The sequence below is a fragment of the Sander lucioperca genome, chromosome 19 (genome assembly GCF_008315115.2).
Source record: "Sander lucioperca isolate FBNREF2018 chromosome 19, SLUC_FBN_1.2, whole genome shotgun sequence".
NCBI lineage: Eukaryota > Metazoa > Chordata > Actinopteri > Perciformes > Percidae > Sander > Sander lucioperca.
Window position 1 is genome coordinate 29,856,229 of NC_050191.1, and position 24,336 is coordinate 29,880,564.

At 42.3% G+C, this 24,336-nt stretch overlaps 2 protein-coding genes across 8 annotated transcripts in view; one reads left to right on the forward strand and one right to left on the reverse strand.

Moving 5' to 3' along the window:
• The window catches only part of LOC116045413, a 977,204-nt gene that overhangs the window by 286,478 nt on the left and 666,390 nt on the right, over window positions 1–24,336 (forward strand). The gene's annotated exons all lie outside the window — the stretch shown is intronic.
• The window catches only part of myo6a (myosin VIa), a 177,196-nt gene that overhangs the window by 88,025 nt on the left and 64,835 nt on the right, over window positions 1–24,336 (reverse strand). For all 7 annotated transcript variants that reach the window (XM_035995053.1, XM_035995052.1, XM_035995051.1 and 4 more), the window contains exons 12-14: window positions 19,286–19,430; window positions 1,810–1,967; window positions 528–619 (exon numbers count right to left, since the gene is read on the reverse strand). In XM_035995053.1, the coding sequence (XP_035850946.1) occupies window positions 528–619; window positions 1,810–1,967; window positions 19,286–19,430 (395 nt within the window). The remainder of the gene's footprint in view (window positions 1–527; window positions 620–1,809; window positions 1,968–19,285; window positions 19,431–24,336) is intronic.

A 24,336-nucleotide genomic window follows, 5' to 3' on the forward strand; every position in this document is an offset into this window, starting at 1 on the left:
GTCGCTAATGGTTGTTTTGGGTGCTTCAAATGTTTGTGATTGGAGTTTTTTTAATTCCAAAATGTAAGACACAAAGTTTACTGAAAGAAACATACAACTTTCTACAGCATGTTTCTGCAGCTGGGTGTTATCTAAAATGTATTTTTTTTAGGTAAACACCTTCAGAGAAGGTAATCATCCAGGTTTTCTTTTTCTGAAATAAACAGTAATTATCACCATACTTTCAAAAGGGAAAAATCATGTTTTGGAATGAACCTCTCTCCTTTAAAAAGTGATCAAAGTTTCTGTTTTTATGTTAGAACGTTGACAAATTAATACTTCAGTTCAAAAATGTGACACATACTCTTAGAAAATAAGTGCTTACAATTAAAAAAAAAGCACTTATCAACATATAAATTAAAAGTCCTGAGTCATTCTGAGATGTTTGCTTTGATTTGCCGGTGTGTAAGTGCTGGCTGATGGCTCGGAGGTTGATTTAATGTTTTTTTCCTCCCACAAATGGACACGAGGTGAATGACAGCTCTCACCTCTTTCAGTATCCGCTCATTGAAGAACTGCTGCAGTTTCTCGTTACAGTAGTTGATGCAGAACTGCTCGAAGCTGTTGTGTTCGAAGTACTCTGCAGAAGAGAAACGGACACACCGTTAAAGACGCTGCGCCAGGTCCCAATCAAAAGAAATCTGACAGGTTGCACTACTTTAGGAAATCATGCAGAGTGTAAAGGCACTCTTTTGATGCCAGTATAATGTGTGTCAGTACAAAACAAACTGTCTTTCCAATAATGTCTCTGATACAGACGGTTAAACATGTGCTTATGTTATATTAATCTCTGCCAAAAAACAATAAAGGGATGTTTAACTCTGAGGTCTCAGGGCATTTTCATGTATCTTCTTGAATTTACCTTTTTAAGATATTTGCATATAACTGATCCCCGTGTGTTTCATGTCAAAATGTTCAGAACAAACTCAGCTTTCCGTGGAGTGACGCGCAATTTTTTTCTAGCGCAATGTGTAACGAGATAATTTGGCGCTAAAGCTGAAACGTTGATGTTCGCTTTTTGAAAGTCCTCAAATCTCTTTTGAAAACAAACCATAAAGGTGCCCTGCATTTTTTGAAATATGTCAGGTCCATATGTGTTATGTCGTGAATGTGAAAATGAACTGCTACCTCCTCTGTCTGCTCAGAAATCAGGCCAATTACAAAAGCTGGTCAGTCTGACGTGGTGTTACCTGGGCTCATTACCGTTCATGAGCTCGCCCAGTTGCGCTGGGTAAAGGATGCTGATAGCCAGGCTCTCATTGGCTAGCTGTTAGCCAATCAGAGTCAAGCAGCTTAGCTCGTTGTATATTAATGAGAACTGGCACAAATCGAGCTGAGTCTTCCTGCAGGCTTTCTATACCACGCTAGAATGGCTTGAAACAAGGTAACCAAGGTATTTTTTCCACAAAAATATTTTACAGACTCCATGGTAGAACTTCAGACATTACCACAAAGTAATGAAATATGTGTGGCAGGGCACCTTTAACTTATGATGTTGTTGTACGAATTGTTTCGGTGCTTGAAATGAGTTTACCAAAGTCTCTATATATGATTAAAATAGTAAATAAATGTCTGAAATGAAATTTTGTAATATCGCTTTCTGAGTTATGTCAAACATCGTTTGGACGCGCCGGTGCGTCTTTCGTCCTCAAAGGGTTAACTGGTAGTTAACAGGAGTGTGACTCCTGAAAAGGCCGTGAAGCAGCTTAATGCCGATGCCAATCCTTAATGTTATTGCAACAGTCATAGAAGGTTTTAAAGGATACCAACCGAAGCCAGCGATGTCCAGGACGCCGATGAAGTTGGCGGAGGAGTCGAAGGGGAAGCACTGGTTGACCCTGGTCACCACGTGGTCGAAAAGGCGGCTGTACACGGCCTTCGCCAGGGCGTCCCGAGCGTTGTTAGCCTGCTCCACTTTGAGTGGCACCCTGGAGACACACAGGGACAAAAAAGGTTCAGGGTCAATATCTAGAAAGGCTATATCGATTGCTACATTGCCGCCGGAAATTTCGCCGGGTGTTCCTCATTTCGGCCGGATGTCCGTCCCCTTCCTCTTTCTTAGTGTTGGCGTTCAAACCTCTGGTGGATTTCTGAGGGCTTTCTCTGCAGGGTAAATCCAGACAGCTAGCTAGACTATCTGATTGCAGCGATCTCAATATACTGGACCAATGTCAAAGATTGTTGTTCCCATCAGTCACTTAGACACAAAAACATTGGGGGAAAAAATGGTAGTTACGCTTTAAGTTAATTCCTAACTTCAGAATTTAGGTCTTTTCTGCAGTTTAACACTTTGAGTGGATAAAATAATAAATGTCAACATGAACCTGTCCCTGGGGATGAAGTGAGTCTACTTATTCACCAACATTCGGTTTAAACACACAGCATGTTCAGAGCAGATAATTGTGTTATTGACAGCCGCAGAGAAAGAGAGATTGGGAGTGAGAGGCAGCGGCCGTAAAGAGGTGGCAGAAACCATAACTGGCAGCGAGCTCTGTGGAGCTATTGTAATTGCTTCTGACTGTGTGCGAGTGCACGGCTCAGTAGCGGCAGAGAAAAGGAGTGACCCGATCGCAGGGGCCAGATAAAATATAACCGCAATAATCTGCTGCGAGGCGCCGAGGCTTGAACTTTCTGCTTGGGGGCGTTACCTCTGGACTTACTTTACTTCAGCTGCAGACTGCAGTGCACTCGAGGACACACATTCATTAATTCATTCAACTTCTATACTCCAGATCACTGAGGGGCGACCCTCATTCACAATGTCATTGAGTCAAATTTACAAAGACAAAAACAGAACAACAACACAGAAAAGAAGCAACACCATCATAATAAAAACAGAAAGACACTAAAACTGTGCACTGGAAAAAGGATTTGATAAATACATTAGGATAAGGATGCAAAAGAAAATACAATGTAAAGCAATTACAAGTAGAAGTTTGCAGGGTTAAAACCAGATTTCTAAATTGTCTAAAAGGCACAAGTGAGTTGGTTTTAAGGAAGTGCTGTAACTTGTTCAAGGAGCCGGGTGCACCGAAGTTAAAAGCAGAGTGGAACTCTCAAAGCTCTGAATAACGACTTCCAAAAACCCACCTCCCTTGCTCTCTCTCTCTCTCGGCGGCAAATTATCTCCTCTGCACATACCTTTTTAAGCCCCATGCAACATCACTGGGAACACTGAGGCCTGATCCCTGCAGGTGCCTCTGCTGTATTTCTCTAACACATTATGCTGTGATAGGACAACCCGCTGTGCGACGGCCGGGCCGACCCCCTAGAGCTGCAATCTGCGATTCACTTCTGCACCTGCTCGCTGTGTGCATTCCCATCAGAATCCAACATGTGGAGGCTGTATATAATCATACACGTCTCCCATTTATATTCATAAACAGTCATGTTTGCCTGCCGCATACTTTCAGAAAAGCACACAGCCCGTATTCAGAAACTGTGCCTTTAAACGAGCCGTCAGGACTTCCGTACAGTTGTGATGTCACAACAATACTACGTATAGGTAGAAAGTATAGTGCCGTTACAGTCATTCCCCGGCTGCAATGACGGTGCAGAGACTCGGAGAGCACAGATGCAGAAGGCTTGGAAACGCTGACCAATCAGAGCAGACTGGGCTTTTTCAGCTGGGGGTCTTAAAGAGACAGGTGCTAAAACAGAGCGTTTCAGACAGAGAGTGAATACAGGTACATTCAGACAGACAGCACACACACACACGCACACGCACACACACACACACACACACACAAAACAACGCACAAGTATAAACATCAGGCCACTTACGTAGGCTACGGCGAAAGCTCTGCCTGGAGCCTCCATAAACCTTAAATCCCGCTTATGTCATAGCATCTGTCCCTATGTCTCTAATAAATCGTAATATCTGTGTGGGTGTGTCTGTCTTTGAAATATCTCATGAACCGTTCATCGGATCTACTTCACACTTGGCTTCCTGGGTAACAATGAACTTGGGGTTTGGGGTTTGGAATTTGGAGCAGTTTGGACAGCGATGAATATTGGATATTAAGCCCAGCTTAAATTCACTGGGACCATTTTGCTAATTGGAAACTCAATAAAAAGCCATTTCTATTCGTCACAATATGTCTGTGATTACTCCACATCTTCAACGTTCTCTGTCAGGTAAATGTAGTACAATGTTTTCCTCTGAATAGGAAGTACACAGTAGTAGTAGTAGTCAGTAGTAGGCTATAAAGTGGGGTTGCATATTAAGTGCTTTGGGGTCCTTCTGTAACTAATTTTGGGGTATAATGGTTCTGGAGAAAGCTACAAGAAGCAATACCACAGGCCAAGCAATCGGCCCGTTCCAAACAGGCACATTTTGAATGGGCTCTGTACTAGTTCAAATAAACATGAAAATAAATTAAAATAGTTTATAAATGAAGAACTTTTTTTTAAATATTACATTTATGATGTTCAAATAGCAAAGACTAAATGTAAAGATGAAGTTGCTCTGTGCAGTTGGACAGTTATGGCCACAGAGCGGACCTTAAACCCTGACATCTCGCCCAGCAACACTCCCACACTTCCTCACCTTCACCCCTGCTCTCTCTCCACTCGAGCCACTCGAGCAGCATGTTTAATTCATGCCGCCGCCAGAGATTTTAATGTCGCGGCGAGGCCCTGTAATTTAAAAACCAAGAGGTCTAAAATGCCAGGGCAGCATACTTATCCAGGACATTAATAGTACAAGTAGCCTAATGTGTATTCCCTATGAGCGCGAGTGTTTTTCTCTCTCGCACGGTGTAATTACTACTGTCGCCTTGTGTAGAAACGGTGCTCTCTGAAGACGCCTGCAGCTGCTCTCTACTCCATCCTCGAAGACACCACATGGGAGAAAAATGGATTCGAAAATGGACTTTTCAGCCGTCACAGGAATAAGATAAGATCAACTAAGATAAGCTAAGATAGACTTTATTAATCCCACACTGGGGAAATTCCGTTGTTACAGCCACTCACTCACTTGTGCCTATGTCCATTAAGCTTATCAACACTAACATGTAGGCTGGCTGGGTTGTGCACACGTCATCGTGCAATATGTAGGTTATTGGGGTTATGCAATATGTTCGTGGTGCAATACATGGGCTGTTGGATTGTTCAATGTGTCATTGTGTACTGCATAGGTTATGTGGAAATGTGTCATTTGTGCAATAAGTAGACTATTTAGGTTGTGCATTGTCATTTGTGCAATACGTAGGCTATTTAGGTTGTGCATTATGTCAGTGCATTGTGTCATTTGTGCAATACGTAGGCCATTGGGGTTGGGCTATATGTTAGTTGTGCAATATCTCATTGTGCAAGGGCTGTGCTAATTGCGGAGAATGCAGCCGACAGGGTTGTTCAATTAAAAACTGCCATTGAAAGGAGTTAATGTGCTTACTATATATGTACCTGTCTAATGTTTATGAGAGCATGTTTTGTGTTGCGTTAGAGTGTGTGTTGAGAGATGCTTATTTTCTGTATTTTGTGTTGTCTTTGTAAAGCTGCGGAACGGACAGAGTCCAAAACAAATTTCCCTTCGGGGACAATAAAGTATATCTTATCTTATCTTATCAGCCACTCAAAAGAAAACACACACATCAGGATAAGACAAATACTCATTAAATAGACATAGGAAAGATGTACAAAACATCTGCTCTTGTTGTCTTGTTGTGCTGTTTTATCTTGTGGTGTGTTCAGTGTTTTAGGACCACAAAGGAAATAAGCCTTCGGGCTTCATTGTGTTTTTATCCTCTGTGATTTCTGATGTCGGCCTACATAATTACTGCCGTGAAGTGTCTTTTATGGTTCTTTTTTAAAATCATCAAATAAATCAAAACAAAGATTGCATTCTATAATTTATTTTAGACGTGCAGGAAGTAATTAAACACAATTATGTGCTGCAGAAAAATAGGCTTAACTACTTTTCTGTTCCGTAAATTGTCTCACCCCTCGTCCCTCAGACTTATCTTACAACCACTCGGATTTCTTTTTAAATTTGATGTTTTATTGTCTTATCATCATGATGATCTGTTTTGAAAGTTAAGCACTTTGTGTTGCATTTTATGTATGAATTGTGCTGTATAAATAAAGTTTATTATATTATTATTATTATTATTATTATTATTATTATTATTATTGGAGAGGTCCAGGCTCGCAGGTTGGAGATAGATTGACGTTTAGAAATGGTTCAAGAGAGAGCTTTACGGTAGAAAAGGATCCAAACGTCTGAATTAAATAAAGGTAGAAAAGTATTGGCTGAAATGTAGATGGATGTGCTGAGCCCACAGAAGTTACAGCGGCTTTGTTTAATAGCACGTCTGGCTGCCGGGTTGACGGACTAATCCCACCGCGACTCTCACAAGCTGTTAACCGCTGACCCAACCCGCCGGAGTCGCCCTGATTGGCATCTTCCATTTTCTCTTTTCCTTCCCACTCAGTCTCCCCCCACTTACTGTCCCCTCGTTATGTTGAAATTACACTCACGTTAAGCCCAGTTCAGACCAAAGATTCGAGACGAAACTGTTTTAGAACGTCATAGAGAAAAGTTGCAGCGATCTGAACTAATCCGTCTCAGCTCGACTCAAGCCAGCTGATGGTGTCGCTGCAACTCAGCTGGTGGAGTCTCCAGAGGCTGGCTTTAGAACCTAAGAGACGTCTCCTGTTTCAACAGCCAATAGAGAAGTCAGCTGGTGGAGTCTCCAGAGACTGGCTTTAGAACATAAGAGACGTCTCCTGTTTCAACAGCCAATAGAGAAGTCAGCTGGTGGAGTCTCCAGAGGCTGGCTTTAGAACCTAAGAGACGTCTCCTGTTTCAACAGCCAATAGAGAAGTCAGCTGGTGGAGTCTCCAGAGGCTGGCTTTAGAACCTAAGAGACGTCTCCTGTTTCAACAGCCAATAGAGAAGTCAGCTGGTCGAGTCTCCAGAGACTGGTTTTAGAACCTAAGAGACGTGTCCTGTTTCAACAGCCAATAGAGAAGTCAGCTGGTGGAGTCTCCAGAGGCTGGTTTTAGAACCTAAGAGACGTGTCCTGTTTCAACAGCCAATAGAGAAGTCAGCTGGTAAAGTTAGCTACACACTATAGAAATAAAACAAACCATAATCCAGTTTATTTTGTTTTACAAATAGCTGGTCGAAATGGAGTTTTAGACGGAGCCAGGACCACCCAGAAGCACGGTAACATTATACGGTCAAGCGAGGTAGAGAGTGACTGAAGAGAGAGAGCGCCCAGCGGCGTTAGAACAAAGCAGTGACTCGGAGAAATAAAATGTGTTTTCGCTGATTCATCACAAGAAATGTAACTGCAGCAATCATCTCAATATCACTAACGTTATCCACATTCATATTTAGACGCAACAAACGATATATACAGCTACAAAAAGCCTGGAAGTCGGAAGTTAGAACGGAAGTACAAAGAGTCGTTGCTATGGAGATGATACACCGTCTCGTTGGTGTGAACCGGCAGGTTTCGCAACTCTGCAGACCGGCTCATTGCAAGAAGTTGCAAGTTTCAACTCATCTCGTCCAGAATCTTTGGTCTGAACTGGGCTTTAGATGTTCCCTATTTTGAGTTCAAGTATCGTAAAACACTGCCTATTTTCCCATCTTTTTATCTGATGCTCAGTTTTTTGATCACCAGTCTACATGGCTAGTAGATTTTTTAAGTTACCAGCCAATCACATTTTACACTAGCCACGTTTGTTTGTTCCCTAACTAGCTTTACTTTAATTTCAGCTCCTCTGGTTTGGAAAATTTTAATCCAACACATCATGTAAAATAAATGCAAATATAAATCAGCCTAATGGTGAAAAAAATACATTAATGATAGGCCCTTTAGGTAAGGTAGTCACTAAAGTAGCCATCCACCGATACAGTTTCATCCTAAGGATTCACTGTGCCACATTAATGACAATATTAAAACATGATTTATATAAAAAATGTCAATTATTATTTAGTAGCTTAATATTCTGTACACGAAAAAGGTAAGTATAAAGACTTCAGGCCGCCCACACGATATTGTAGGCCCAGTTTATTATGCAACTCAATTTTAAACAATATATGTAGAAGGGGGTCCCTGCTCCATCTCTCTTTCAGTTAAGGGGTCCTTGGTTTAAAAAACGTTGAAGACCCCTGCTTTAAAATGTTACCCGCCAAAGATAATTTTAACCTGCATTTGGCGGGTTGGCGGGTGTCAATTTAAAGCCCTGACCATAAATCATAAACCAAATAAACATATGTATAAATGACAACACCATAAGCCCAACAAACACGTCTCTCCGCAGCACAAATCGTCTTAGGATCCCTCCAGAAAGTTCAGGTGCTTTCCCCATTTTCTACTGTAGACATCCAATCTGGCAAACCTGTTTATATGACATGTCATACACACATGCCTCACATCGCGTGACATAGTTTTAATATACAGATTCTGTCCCACTCCTCATCGACAATTAGTTTTAAGGATGAATCGTGCAGTGTATGTCTATGTGTGGTATGCCTGCTTTGTTTGTGTCTTTACAGTCTTTTATTTTTTTTAAACTACCTTTTTATATATTTTTATAGTGACTTTTAGAGGCTCTTTTAAATGTAAGTATTTATTTATTTACCTAATTAGCACTTTTGCACTGAAAGGACTGTGTCCAATTACGTTGTACATGTACAATAACAATAAAGACTATTCTATTCTGGTTTGAGGATAATTAGCCCAGTACAAACAAGACCCTTTCCTCATAAGACAATGAAAATAGAAAGAAAGATGAATTAAACAACAAGAGAGTTGTAACACACAAATCATATTTATAATGAGACCAACATATGTAATGTGTCCCCGCAGATTCTCCACAAGTGTTGGCTGTGAGCCGTCATTAAACTTTTCTTCGAGGACACTGTCAAGACCCGAGCGTGCCGTTAATAACTGCCCGAATACAAAAAGCGCAACCTCGTATGTGTTTGTCTGCCACAGAAGGAAATTTAATGATGTTGTTAACTCGACTCAAGTGTCCTCTGACTTCTGAGTCTCTTCTAAAGGCTCCAGACAGCGGCGGTGACTCCGTTTCTTGACTCGTAATTAGGTGACTCAGGTTAAAGTGCTTTCACAAAATGTTAAATGTGCATTTAGTAACAATTCTGTTTAAATTATTCCGAACTTTGTCATCTTGCAAATATATTCTTTTAGCCTGAGTCATGTCGACCTGACACGACTGCTCGACTACGGAAGGAGACACTTTCAGTCATTAGGGAAACCATCTGAATAATGAGTGCTTTTGTATGTGTGTGAGACAGAGTGTGAGAGTGGCAGATCAACAGGATGTTGTTGTGATCAATGAGGAGTCCAGTGAGGTGTTCGTTTTGGAGGTTGCATGCACCTTTGAATCTAGCATGGAGGAAGCTTTTTTTGTTGACCCAGGTTATTAAATTCCAACCCCTCCTAAATACCATCTCAGAGATAGGCTATAGGTGCTGACTATTTGTTTTCATATTTGGCAGCTTAGGACACACACAGGATGGTTGTAAGAGGGCTTGGGATGCCCAAAAAGAGGGCTAAACAGCTATCATAGGCATCCGCCATCGATGGCGAAGACGCTGTAACTTATTCCCATGAGAACGGAGGGTTGTGCTAAATATTATGAAGACCTGATGTATGCCAGTGGCCCATGATTTTGTATATGTATTTAACTGCATCTATAATATTTATGTCCCTGTAAATTATTTCTTTCGACTGGACTTGCTCATTGTCAGGTTTATCCTTATGTTCTAGTGGAAACCTATTTTAGGTTTCCACTAGAACATGTTTACATGCTTTAATGTTCAAAAACACTCATACTGTCTGTCTGAATATACCTGTAATCTTTCTGAAACGCTCCATTTTAGCGCCTGTCTCTTTAAGTCCCCCAACAGAAAAATTCCAGTCCGCTCTGATTGGTCAATGTCTATGGATCTTCTGCATCTGCGCTCTTTGAGTCTCTGCACTGCTGTCATTGCAGCCGGGGAGTGACTGTAACAGCACTGTAGTGCCACTTTCTACCTATGTATATAGTACAGGAAGTCCTGACGGCTCGTTTAAAGGCAGTTTTTGACTACGTATGTGTGCATTTCTCTGTGGATTGATTGTGTTGATACTTTCACGGTATTTATATAGCACTTGCACCTGCTTTCTCATAAAAAAAAAAAAAGATGAAATCTTATTTCTTTATTTTTACAATATGGGACCTTTAATGGTGGAAAAGTTTTCTAAACCCGACAAGATGTAACTCCTCCACAACAACCATTAATACAAGGGCCTATACCACACTGCATTTTAAAATGTAACTGTCATTCTTTTATAGTTTTGCCTTTTATATTCAATTGAATTTTCAATTTGTTCAATAAAATAATGTTGGAAATGATTTACTTTCATTTGTTTTAAATTCAACAAGCAATTTGTTCTATTTTCGCAGAATACGGAAAGCAGCAGAACTGAGTACTATGTTTATTTATCGCAAGTAATGTCGTTATGGAGACATTCAACAGTGTTATCACATATTTTTCTTGTATCGTGCAGCCCTAATATAAATGTAATTCCTAGAGAATACGGTACAATACGCACAATGTGTATATGAATGTCACTTACTTGGAAAAAAATTGATTAAAACTGAGAGAAAAGTCCCGCACACTGACCATTACGCAAGCAATAATTTATTTAGAAAAATACAAGGTTTCGGTCTCAGACCTTCATCAGGTAAATACCTAATTAAAATAAAATCTGTAATGCGATGACACAATGTCCTTTTTTTGACGCAAACACTGTTCGAACTTAAATTTTTTTAATTTAACTATGCTTAAAAAAAGGAGCAGGAGTAGTCTAGCTGCTTATTTGTGGAACAAAACGTAATTCAAATTTGAGGATAAATGCCATCACCATCACTTCTATTTGAAATTAGTTTTTATCTGATGTTAATAGACCTGAATCAAATCTGGAGATCAGTGCCATTAACAGCCCTGTTCTCTTCCTTTGTATCTCTTCATCAGTCTCTTACACCTCTCCCTCTGTTACACTCTCTCAATTAACTCTGTCCTTCTTCAACGTCTCCTCTTCCTCACCTCCATTCTCCTTTAATGAGCGCGTTAACATGCACACAAAACAAACTACTTTACGTGGAGAATTCAGTTTACGCTCCGTTTCAATTCGGAGAAACCCGGTCACTTTGTTTTAATCTGCTTTACTGTCACGGCACATGATTAGATTTCTGTCTCCCAAAGTATACGGAGCAGAAAATAACACGCAAATAAAAGAAACAAAAAGACCAATAACCAATTTATATTCTCTATCGGTCTAAATCCAATCTCCCTCCCACTCTTTATCCACCTCCCCACTCTCAGTCACACACACACAGCCGTCTGCACTCCCGCTTACATAACCTAGACAAATAAATAACCGGCGCAGGCAGGAGTCCAACCCGCACCTTCCTTTTTAAATTCACCTATGGGTCTCATTTTATCCACTTTTACCAAATGAAAGCACGAATCCGTGAACTGTTCATATAAATAAGATACGGTACAGACTTGGCTGTGTTGCCACTTGCTCTTTGCCCTAACGAAAGCTTTAACATCTGATGCTCTAAATACTTGAGGTCTGGTGGCTCTTACGTGGGAGACGCTCACTCAGGAAATAATGAGTTTTGGAATAAAAAGCCAGGAGCGGCGGCCACCATCCTGAAGGTGGTGACACGGAGACGAGACAGCCGCCTACACACCACATCACAGTGATCACGACAGCAATGAATGCTTTCCCATCATGTATCGTAAAGACTGTAGTTACAAGCAAGTACAAAGAACCATTTTCATCAGCAAACTACAAGTCATTTTTGAGTTGGAGACATCACTTCTATGTGCATAGTAGCATTAACCTTTTGTGTCTCCGGAGGGAGCTGTGTAAAGTCTGATAGATGCCCTCAAGTGATGTCACTTGAGTCAGCGTTGGGCTCACTACCATCGCGTCAAAAAGCTCCGCTTGGTCAAGTGCCTTTGGCGTTTGTTACTGATGCAAAAAGTCTCCTTTGGCGTCATATTTAGACACGCTTGGTTGGGACTCTTGGTGTCACTTTTTGACGCTCGTGGTCAGGACGTATGCGGCACAAGAACGGGACACTTCGGTTTAGGAAAAGATGGTGGGTGGGGTTACAAAATATGTTTCAGTGACATGCGGGACAAGAACAGGACACAAACCCCGTTGTATGGAACCATCCTGGTTATTTTATATTAAAAAAAAAAAATAAAAAAAATAAAAAGCTAATTTAAATAGTGTTATACACTGTCAGGTGTCCCTTTTTGCTACAAATGATGCAAATGATGTTCACTTCGCTATCTCTGGTTGAAAAAGGATCATCTGTTTGAGACGGACATCCTTTCAAAGGAGCCTGTCAAACAGATGACTGACAGCTCTCGCCTTCAGACACCAGCATGTATCCCTATTTCAGCTGAACTGGCCACTCTCTGGGCTTCAATCTGGAAAAACATGGAGGCTGAAAGTTCTGCAAATTTCTCCAAATCTATCCAGCAAAATCTAATTTTTACACAAATTGTAGTCATGGTTTCTGCTCAAAAAATGTCATTAAAATATTCCTAAGATCTCGCAGGCTTTATCAATATATTGCATCAGTCTTACTTTTATATTATAGCATGTTGTTTCTATCGACAGTTGGAAAGGTGATCTATCTGAAAAAGTTTGTACCAAATGACATCAACTATTACCACCACTAATAATACAACTGTTGTGCCAGAAAATGAAGGCTGTATTTCCCATAAAACTCGATAGTTTCATTGTGCAGCTTCCCGTCAGCCCTCCTGCTCCCTAAAGGGATTTTTCCATCCCTTCAACCATCTGCTGTCGCCAGAAAGTCTGCCGCCTCATTGTGCAAAGACGATCTTTTGCATTCTCAGTCAAAAGGTTTTTCTTTTTGGCTTTTATGGAGAGAATAAACATGTTGGAAGCGAATTTCCCTGTCAGATTTTTTTCATTCCTCCCACCATCTGCCACCAGCAGAAACTCTTGAGAGCGGTTGCTCCGTTTGCTCTGGAAGAACAGCGCTCTCTTCCGCACTGAAACGCACTTCAGTGGCAGATCTTCCACATCCAACCTGCTGGATATACAGTACATAAAATGCAGGATGGAGGATTTCAGTAGGGAGATTTCCAACCGTTTTCTTCTTGTTTCTGTGTTGGCAATAACACAAAAAAAACGTCTATCATCTATCAGTAATCCAACATCCAGAGGAGATAAAAACTGCACTCAATCTTTATTTTGGCTTCTAATCACAGTGCAGAAGCTGGTACAGGCTGACAGTTTGACTCCACGATTATACCAAATGATCGGGATAGTGACGTTCTTCAGAAACTTAATAGCATCTATTCAGGGATAAATCGTCGCCAGGATCTGTCCGACACATGTCCGTTTATAGAGAGTCTAACTGACAGGCAGGTTGGCGTCAACCGACACTCAAGAGAAACAGACAAAGACAGGGAGCAGCTTTTAATCCATCCGCCCCGGCTCGTCTCTCCACAGATGAAAGAGCAGAAATCAACATTAGCGTAGGAGGGGTTTGAAATGAAGGCGAGAGGCTTGGCATTCAGATGGAGTGTGCCGAGGCCGAGCTGCCAGCAGAACAATCGCTGGCTTCAGAGCGACAGGGTTCAGGCTCAACGCAGACAGAGGACTTGGCTTGAGGGGGCTGTCACTCTGTCTGCCTGTTTGTCTCGGTCTTTACGTTTCTATATCTGACTGTTTGTCGGTGGCGTCTTGACATTTTGCATGTTGTTGTCATGGGATTCAACAAGGCAAGGAATATGTATTTATACGACATACACTACATAACAGGTAGAAAAAACATTTATTTATAACTGATAAATAGAGGGACTGAGAAGTTGTCGATGTTCACATATTTTTGTTCACATACATTGGCTAAGTCGTGGATCTTTGTAATCCTACCTACTGCACCTTTAAAAGGCACAGTTTCTGAATATGGGCTGTGTGCATTTCTCTGTGTTAAGCGTTTTTATACTTTGACACCTTGACCTGCTTTATAATAACAAATACATGGAAATCTCACCTTTTACAATATGGGAAATCCTTGTTCAGGTCTGAACAAGGAAGATCCCGCACTCTGCTCTTGCTCAGCACCACAATTTATTGAAGACAACGTAATGAAAATAGCATTAACATAGTACTGAAATACTCTTGATGAAGGTCCAGAGGGGCTGAAACGTTATCTTTCATAAATTAACATTATCTTCGATCTGAGCGAAAGCAGAGTGCGAGATCTTCCTTCTTCAAGTCATCAGTCAAGGCATCTAAGAACTGTTGCATATGTCATTTCCTTCTTCGTAAAGTACAAAAGATAGCAACAAAACGTGAGCACACCTGTCAATTGCCTGTTGTTTATGTATTCACATGATGATTTATTAGACTGAGCTCTGGAATGTAATCAGGCTGAAGGTATGCGGCAGGTAAACATGGCTGTTTACATCCACACTTGAATATGAATGGGAGACGTGTATGATTATATACAGCCTCCACATGTTGGATTCTGATGGGAATGCACACAGTGAGAAGGTGCAGAAGTGAATCACAGATTGCAGCTCTAGGGGGTCGGCCCGGCCGTCGCACAGCGGGTTGTCCTATCACAGCATAATGTGTTAGAGAAATACAGCAGAGGCACCTGCAGGGATCAGGCCTCAGTGTTCCCAGTGATGAGTGATGAGTTGCATGGGGCTTAAAAAGGTATGTGCAGAGGAGATAATTTGCCGCCGAGAGAGAGAGAGAGAGGGAGGTGGGTTTTTGGAAGTCGTTATTCAGAGCTTTGAGAGTTATCGAGCTGAGCCTTGACTTGCTTTAGAATCAATAAAAAAAAATTAAAAAAAAACATCTCACATTTTACAATATGGAATCTTTATAACCCAGCCCATTTTCACATTTGAGAATCTGGAAACAAAGAATGTTTGGCATTCTTACGTTTTCTGCATTTTTACAGAAAACTGCATAAAATGTTGGCGACTGCTTTTCTGCCAACCTTATAGTGAAATAATTAAGCAATTGTTTTACCTCTATACATGTTTTTAACCTGGTTTAAAATGGAGATAGCCTAGAAATCTAGACACACCCTAGCGGCAGCCAGGGTCGTCTAGCAACTCTCCGTTGGCTAGCGAGCTGGAAAAACCAAACTCTAGTCAGGCCAATCACATCGTGTATAGAGTCGGTGGGCGGGCTCAACATAATGACGGCAGAGTTGCAGCGGTTCCGCGTGAATTCCCTGCTACTTGAAAACAAAGAAGATGGCTGCTGCTGCTGGCTAACAGCGGTCTTTGGAATCGGCTTTGGCCGCGACTCTGGAAGACTTGGAGTTCAGCTTTTCTTTGAGAAAAGAACAAAGAATGCCACTGAAGTCGTTCTTAAAAGAGGAAGATGTGTTCAGAGTTTTGCCGACCGGATACGGCAAAAGTTTAATCTATCAACTAGCGTTGCTCTGGTTGGTTGTAGAGCTATCCTATTGCGTTCAGAGGGAATTTGAAAGACCACTGTTTATCCCGCCCCTCGGATTAAGCCCTGCCAATGGTGAGTTCCCAGACCCAACATCTGGATGTGGGTCTGGCTTGTCAGGCTAAAAGGTAGACAGAGTTGAGGCAAATCTTAAATATTCTGGAAGTTTGTTGTAAGACATTTGTGGTGTCAAATAAATGCTGAATTGTTTGCTTTCTCATTAGGTTTTCATCCTAACAAGCTGCTGCCTGTTTTTCTCATTAAAAAGAGCTTCAACACCAGGCCGAACAGCAGCGTTTCACTTCTCTCTCTGGTTGAAGGTTCCTAGCCTGTGTCACCTCGGACTACACCCAGCATCACTGACAGATGTGTCGCTCTGTGGCATGTGTAACCTGCACCCCCGACGGTGATGGTACAATGCACCCCGGAGTACACTTCTCCATCACTGCAGAAAGGTGAAAAGAGGTCATCTATTAAAAAAGAAAAAGACTGTCTGCTGCTTGCTAAGCAGCACAGCAATGTCACAAAAACTAGCTTTAGTGTTGCACATTTTATTTTATTATTTTTTTAATTTGATCACTTTAATTTATAATAAAAAAAAATTCAAAAACGTCGTAAAAAGCAACAAACGTGGACTTAATCTCCCAAAACCAATCATATTTTTTGAGGGGGACAAATCTACCTCTTCTAAATATTGGAGTGGCCATATCCCCTGCACAAATCTACACCTACGTTACATGTCATTTAGCTGATGCTTTTATCCAAAGCGATGTACAACTGCTATATATGTCAGAAGCTGCACACCTCTGGAGCAACTAGGGGTTAAGTGTCTTGCTCAGGGACACGTTGGTTGATGTATCGCAGTGGGAATCAAACCAGGATCTCCCACACCAAAGGCATGTGACAAATCCGCTGCGCCATCACCACCCCTCGCCCACGCCTATGAGTTTTTTATGCAACAGCAGTAAAACTTCTCTATGAATCCAGCTTCTTAAATGCCAATATTTTTCTAGTTTCTCTCCTATATTAAGTATGGATAAATCGTGTATTTCTGTCAGTCAGAGATGTCCTCAGCTGAACTAGTCCGGCGGGTCGAACTACAGTGTGCACACAGGTCGCTGGGTACGCCTCCCGGAGATTATTTTCTCATCACTGCCTGGCTGTGTCTCTGCCCTCCTGTCTCATCATCTTCATCACTCTGAGGATCAGGTTATTAGCTGCGTTGAAGCCTTCATGAAGGAGCGCCACGGTCTGGCGGGGGCATGTTTAGGTATCTGTCCGCTCCACTCGGAGCCTGAGGGTTTTTATTTTTTAATACCTGAGGCTCTCCCTCGGCGATGAGCGCCGAGCTGTGATAAATGCCATAATACTCAGCTTAACTCCTCTTCCTCTGTAACGCTTCGCAGGTTCACATTTATCACGTTAAGCTGGAGCCGCTGGGTAGAAAGCTGGGAAATGGTCCGAGCTGCCTGTCTGCCCGTGAACGCTTTGTTTCCTCGAGTTTGTTTCGGTCTTTAGCCGTCACAGAGTCCTTCCGTTGTCCGCCTGCTTTAAAGTGAGTCCCTTCACCAGTCATCGCTTGTCACTTAAACATTTCATTTCATTCAAGTCAAGTGGGTTTTATTGTCATTTCAACCATATACACTGTATATAGTGAGACGAAACAACGTTGCACCGTGGATCAAGTGGTGTTACACGCTGAGCACATTTCAAATACATAAAAGACATTTCAGACAGGCTACATCCAGTGCACACACATTATGGATTATACATAACATAATAGATTATACATAGCGTAGCAGGCGAAGCTCGCGTAGTGTGTCGAGTGTTCCGCCTGTAATAAAGTGTCCTGCATATTCTCCGATATGTACCAATGCATCCCGGTGGTACACGTGTGCGGTAGTTTGAATGCACGTAATTGCAAAGTTGCTGAAAAAGTCTTTGCCAGACAAACATTTACACCAACCTAAGGACCGCGGTGTGGCCGCTGCGTCTTACCACGCCGCCATTAAGGGAAAAAAATCCCTGATCCTTCAATTAGTGACGCTCAGTAAAAGTGGTGGAAATTCCTAAATCAAGAGTTCAACATTTCAACGGTTTTTTGTATTGTTATGCTGCATTTTCACAGTAAAATAATGGAGTGCAGTGGAGAGAGAGCGCGTGTGAGACGGTGAGTATGGAGTTAGCTGTTAGCTGTGAGCGCAGCAGTGGTATATAGGCAGTTTAGGCAAAGGCTCGATGCGCCTGCAGTCCAGATGTGTAAAGAAAAGTGAAAGATAATGACAGAAAGTGACCAAAACGTTGAAAAGAATTCCTAGCGATACCCATGCACACGAGACAAACTTCACGCTGCCATGGTTACAGCCCATCAATTCCTCTCGCCTGGATAAATTGTGCTTTTATTTTACCTCGCCCTTCATAATAGGATCCATTAATAATATTAGAGGAGGATGCTTTCTCTTTGCATAATTTGCGATCCCTTTCATGTTGCAGCGAACCGTAATGGTCACCTTCAGCGAGAGAGTCAGCAAACAGGACCCCCCCCCCCTTTTAGAGGCGCTGAGGTGGATAAAATGCAAAGGTGACACAAACGTTTGTTGGTATTTTTGACTCCCTGTAATATGGTTTTGTTTCATATAAATATATTGTTTTTGTATGCAAAAAAAGAGTTGATTAGAGAGAATTGAGGTACAAAGTCTATTCTGTAGCAGAGTGCCCGAGGCAAATTACCTCTATGAACTTTTCAAATCAACAACAACTTTCAGCATCCAGACGCTTCACTGGAAGTCCAGATGGCTGACCGCTTTATTCAGAATGAATGTTGGGTGAAAACATGCAGATTTTCTCCAGAGTTTATCCGCGAGCGTCTTTTCTGGACGATAGGACGAGGAGGCAAGTCAGCCAGCTGTTCTAACGCTGCTAACCAGCTCCTCTGAGCCTCCTTTCACTCTACTGTACGTTATGACGTACGCTGAAGTGAGTGTTTGCTCGTCTCTCTGGACTGATAACAAGACGAGCAATACATCAACCATATGTGTGTGTGTGTGTTTGTGTGTGTTTGTGTGCGTGCGTGCATGCATACTGTATATGCATCCCTGTGGATCAGAGATAATGAGTCAATGTATTATGGGTTTGTGTGCTGTGGTTTTCAACCTGGGAGGGTCGGGGATCCTCTGATTGGCAGCAACAGAACAGAGTCATTTCCCAGTTTGGGATTAATTAAATTTCCTAGGATCTAGGATTATTTCACACCTAATTTCCGGCACTGGTATTGTTTTCACCTTGTGAGTCCCTGTGTGTGTGTGTGTGTGTGTGTGTGTGCGTGCGTGCGTGCGTGCGTGCGTGCGTGCGTGCGTGCGTGCGTGTGTGTGTGTGCGTGTGTCTGTGCGTGTGTGTTCTTGTTCAACTATATTTGTGGGGCCCAAAAACCGGGAATACAGTATACTTGTGGGGTCCGGACAGCTTTGTGGGGCCAAAATGCTGGACCCCACAAGTTTAAAGGTCTGTTTGAGGGTTAAGACTTGGTTTTAGGATTAGGGTTAGAATTAGGTTATGGTTAGGGTGAGGGTAAGGTTTAAGGTTAGGCATTTAGTGGTGATGGTTAAGGTTAGGGTAAGGGGCTAGGGAATGCATTATGTCAATGACAGGTCCCCACAAAGATAGTGAAACGCACTGTGTGTGTGTGTGTGTGTGTGTGTGTGTGTGTGTGTGTGTGTGTGTGTGTGTGTGTGTGCGTCTCTTACTTGATGACCGTTCCTTTGGCGCCCCCTGCTGACGTGAGCATGACCCTGGAGGTGAGGCTGACTCTCAGGTCCTCCTCCTCCAGGCCCAGCAGCTCAGCACAGTGCTCCAGCGTCTGACTCGACTGGTTCTTGATGGCGCAGCCACCTGGAAGACACGCAGAAGGGCAAACATCAGCCCACCCCGCCATCAGGACAAAGAGGCAAGGCGAGGCGAGGTTAGGGCGAGGTTAGGGCGAGGTTAGGGCGAGGTTAGGGCGAGCAAGAGCGCATGCGTTTACACTGAAGCTTACAGAAACAGATATTCTTGATATTCTTTAATAAAAACAGGTGGACCTTTATTCTAGGGCTGCAACTAAAGAAAGGTTATTTTTATTGTCGATTATTCTGTTCTCAATTAACCTAATAGTTGTTTTAGTCTATAGTGTCAGAAAATGGTGAAAAATGTGGATCAGTGTTTCCCAAAAAGCCCAAGATGACGTCCTCAAATGTCTTGTTTTGTTCCACAACTCAAAGATATTCAGTTTCCTGTCCCAGAGGAGAGAAGAAACTACAACATATTCACATTTAACAAGCTGGAATCAGAGAAGTTTTTACTTATTTTCATAAAAAATGACTCAAACCGATTAATCAATTACCAAAATAGTTGGCAATTAATGTAATAGTTGACAACTAATCGACCTTTGACTGAAAGCTTTATGGGTATAGAAATCAGTAACTACAAAAGTAAAATGTGCTTTTTATTGGACTTCAATGGGTAAAACCATGATTTGTCCTAACGTCATAGTGAGTTAATGTGTGTTTTAAGGTCTTCAAATGTCTTCTGGGATTCAGTAGAGATGAACTGGTGTCATCTGATATTTAGCAGGCAGTTTCAAGGCAACAACGTCTGAGTTCCATTCCTGGAGGTTATATTTCCAGTAGTTTCCTTCCAAATTCAATAAGCATACAAGTCAAGTAGGTGACAGAAACTCTTCTCAGGAATGAAGAGTCTGTGAAGGAGCGGTGACCCGATCGGGTCATCTCTCTGATCTACGGAGCAAACCTATTACAACGTGCCAAAAGGATCAAGTGGGTGTAAAAATATAAAATGAAGTCATGTTTTAAATCCCCCCTAGCATTTCTGCAACAAGGTGCACTTCCACGATGACGAACTGACAAGCCGGGCGTCTGACGCCTCACGTGCGCCCTTCTTAAAAGGTGAGGGCGATACACAGCGCCCATTATGTACGGAGCCAGGGAGAGTAACGCCCACGTGCTGTGAGCTGTGCCGGTCCACAGAGAGACGAACGAAGAAGGAGCGGCTGAGTTTGTTTGCTTGAGATGTTTATCGTATAGTCTTCAAGGCTTCAGTTAAAGGTGATGAGAGACTTGATAAGCAGAGGTGGAAAGAGTTCAAAATAATACGCAGTCAATCGCCCCTTAAAGCTTATCTAAGCTCATATTAAATCGATGTCTGGAGTGAATAAAGACCCAGTGGAAGGAAATGTTTCCACTACACACTAGAATGGAGCCAAGGACTCAAACCTAATTTCCTCTTAATTAATTGTCATTATTTCCAGCCTCCCCCGATACATTCCTCAGTTTACTTTGAAATAAATTTACTTCTGACTCTCATCACTTCTCTCCCAAGTGTCCAAAGGTAAAGGGATTTATGTGAGCGATTTTGACAATGAACTTAAGACTAGAGCACAATCAGGTCCGAGTCTACAGTTTGCTGAGTAACAGCAAGATTTTCATAACATCCAAAAATGCCGCAATGCACGGAACGCATGCAGGAGATGAATCTGCTAATTAACCTTTTCATAATATTGGCAAAAGAGCAGAGTTGTCAAAAATGATTCGGCTGAGCCAGACGATGCTTTCGGCACAGGATTTGGGGGTTAGAAATCTTTTCGCCCCTGCCAACTAGAGGGTGACACGGGAATCAAAATGCGTGAATTGTTTTTTAACGATACCCAGCCCTATTTGCGACTTGCACAGATGTGACGTTATCCCGTTGACAAAATCCATCCACAGACAAACACCTGCAGAGTACTCAAAACCGCCTGGTGTCTCCAGGATCACACTTTGCCATGATGAGACACACACACACACACACACACACACACACACACACACACACACACACACACACACACACACACACACAAGGTCAAAACAATACCAGTCGCACCTGTCGCGTCTGGTAACTAACCTGTATGAGACAGCAGAATGGCCTGGTTGTTAAAAAACAATCCCAAAGCCAGATAGATATAGATAGATATCAAAACCCCTAAAAACTAAACTTGAAGCCTTCCCTGACCTCTGAAACACTTTAATTGAAGGTACAGTGTTTCCTCTTATGTTGATTTGAAAATGGCGGCCCGCCACAGCAAAATTTCTGCCGCCATGGTATCAGAAATAGATGGTTCCATGCTGATGGAAAGCCTGTCCACACCCCCTGCAGGTGGACGGCGATACTGCAGTCTGATGACGGTTTAGTGAGCGGCACTGCGCTTTGATGTCTGTTTTAGAGAGGCAGCGGACTTTTATATACTCCTTTTCTTCATTCTGTCTGGTTTGTGCGTTCGTGAGGAAATCGTGAGTATTGTACATGTGGCGTTTGTTGTGTGACACCATGCAGGACAAATATATCTGTATAGTTTAACTACTGAGATCAAAGTTATGGCAAGGAGTTGTCATGAAAGCCTTATTTTCCTTTCTCCACGGCACACTGTGTGTGCTCTCAGTGTTTACATGTTAAAGTTCACTTTTATAATATAGTGTAGGAGGTTTTTGTGTAGTGAATCTCAGTTTCTGTGCTCTGTAGGCTATGTGCATTTAACCACCTCGTGATTTTTTCAACACTCCATGTCTGTAGCCTACTTGTAACAGCTACAGCTAATATAAAATAAAATAAAGCTCTGTTAACCAGACGTACTTCCTCTGGAGCCTGAAGTCCATATCTGCCGCCTCAACCAGTTAAATTGTGGGAGGTCAAACCCCTCCGTTTCACTGGCGACATAATTCACCCCCCGTTGTTTGTGCAGTGTTGCCAACTTAGCGACTTTGTCGCTAAATTAAGCGACTTTTCAGACCCCCTTAGCGACTTTTTTTTTCACAAAAGCAACTAGCGACAAATCTGGCGACTTTCTGTAGAAAAGACGCCAGTATTGTCCAGCGAGCACGCAAGGTATTTCCCTCCGGTGGCCGCCAAAACAGTCTCCTCTCTCTTCTGTTCTGTGACTGAGGAGCAGTGGAGCAACCCCTCCCCTCTCTCCTCATGTGCAGCAGCACACAGGGTGTGCGGGGGCCGGTGTAGGTAGGACAGACAGCGGGACGCGACGGGAGAAAGACTCCACTGAGCTGGCCTGGCCCTCGGCAAGCCAGTCTTCTTTGAGAATTCTTTATCGATCTTTTTCCCTCCCTTTGTAGAATTTCTTTTTTTACTTCACCTAAATAATAATTATAAGGTAAAATAAATTCCTGTATTGAATTTGTGATTATTTGGCTAAAGAGTTCTATTTCTTTCTATCTACCTTGCTGACACAACCACTAAGCTTCATGCAAATGATTGCGTAATGACGTCATCTAGCTACTTTTAGCGACTTTTGGACTACTTTTGCCCCCACTGCTAAAACAAATCCTAAAGCAAACACTGAGGTATCTACATAAGAGTGACATAACACTGTCATGAACACATGAACTCTAACTAACCCTAACTTGTCATGACAAAAACCGAATGACAATGACAGAAGCGTTATGTCATAAACGTTTATGACTTGTTTATAATGTTTATGACCCGTTCATGACAGTGTCATGTCACTCTTATGTAGATACCCTCAAGTAAATGGTAACCAAAAAAATATAAACAAAACAAAAACAAATCCTGTACTTTAAATGTCATTTCCGGAGGACTATGCTAAAACATTTGCTGAATATCTCCTGCAGATGTTCCTAGATCTTCCCCCTCTTATTTCTCTCTCTGTGGGCTGTCTGGATCTCCACCTTCTCTATCTGATCACGTCTCCCACTGTGCAATGATTGATTCTCTGCCACAGGTCAGTCAGCGTTCCTGACATGTGCAGCCATGAGTGCTGTAATATTCTTCAAAAAGCAGCTTTTTACAGACGCTCTGTACTTTCACGTCTGTGCTCTGTAAAATAGGACTCCGCTTGACATCGGAGAGAAACAGACTTATCTTCGTTTACGGCCTGAACTTTATCCGAGACAATCTCTTCTGGCCAAACAGGAATAAATATCCTTTAAAAGCTCCCTTAAAATCCCACCCTGCAGAGACCTCTATCCAAACTGTGAGCCCGCCTCGGAAACTAGAAGATTGCCTCCTCTGACTGAACACACTCTTCTCACTCGCTGTAAAACACGCTTTGCAATCGCCACCCGCTGTGAGAACCAGTCCATTTAATAGGCGCCCCGCTGCGCTTCCTTTCCCCTGGCGGGAGGGAAACGACGGGGAGGAACCGAAGAGCTGAGGAACTCCTGATGAAGTTCAAAGCATCGTTTGATTTTTATGGACGCTGAGACTCGCCGGAGGGCTTCAGTGTGAACTGCTGTGGGAAAATGAGGCGCGGGATGGGCTGGAGCGAGCGACCACGCTGCAATACGCCACTTGAAATGTAGAGAATGTAACACTTGAAAAGATAGCTTGGGGGAATTATTGTTGTATTGTGTAACTGTCAATTTCTTTTTTTTTTTACATAACAGCGGTTTCTTTGTTTAACCCTGTTTAGCCCTGTGTTGTCCTCAGGGCAAATTTGACCCATTTTCAAAGTTTTTTATATCAGAAATATGGGTTTCTTTCAACCAAATTGCCAAAAATATAACATGGATGCATGCATGTATGTTCTTTGGAACAAATACAGCATTCTTCGCAGTTAAAAGTAATGACTACTTTCTTTGAATTTTGGGTGTTTTATTCAATTTTATTAGCCTGACAAGCCAGACCCACATCCAGATGTTGGGTCTGGGAACTCACCAGTGGTCTTTCAAATTCTCTCTGCACGCAATAGGATAGCGCTACAACCAGGCAGAGCAACGAAGAAGGTAGCAGA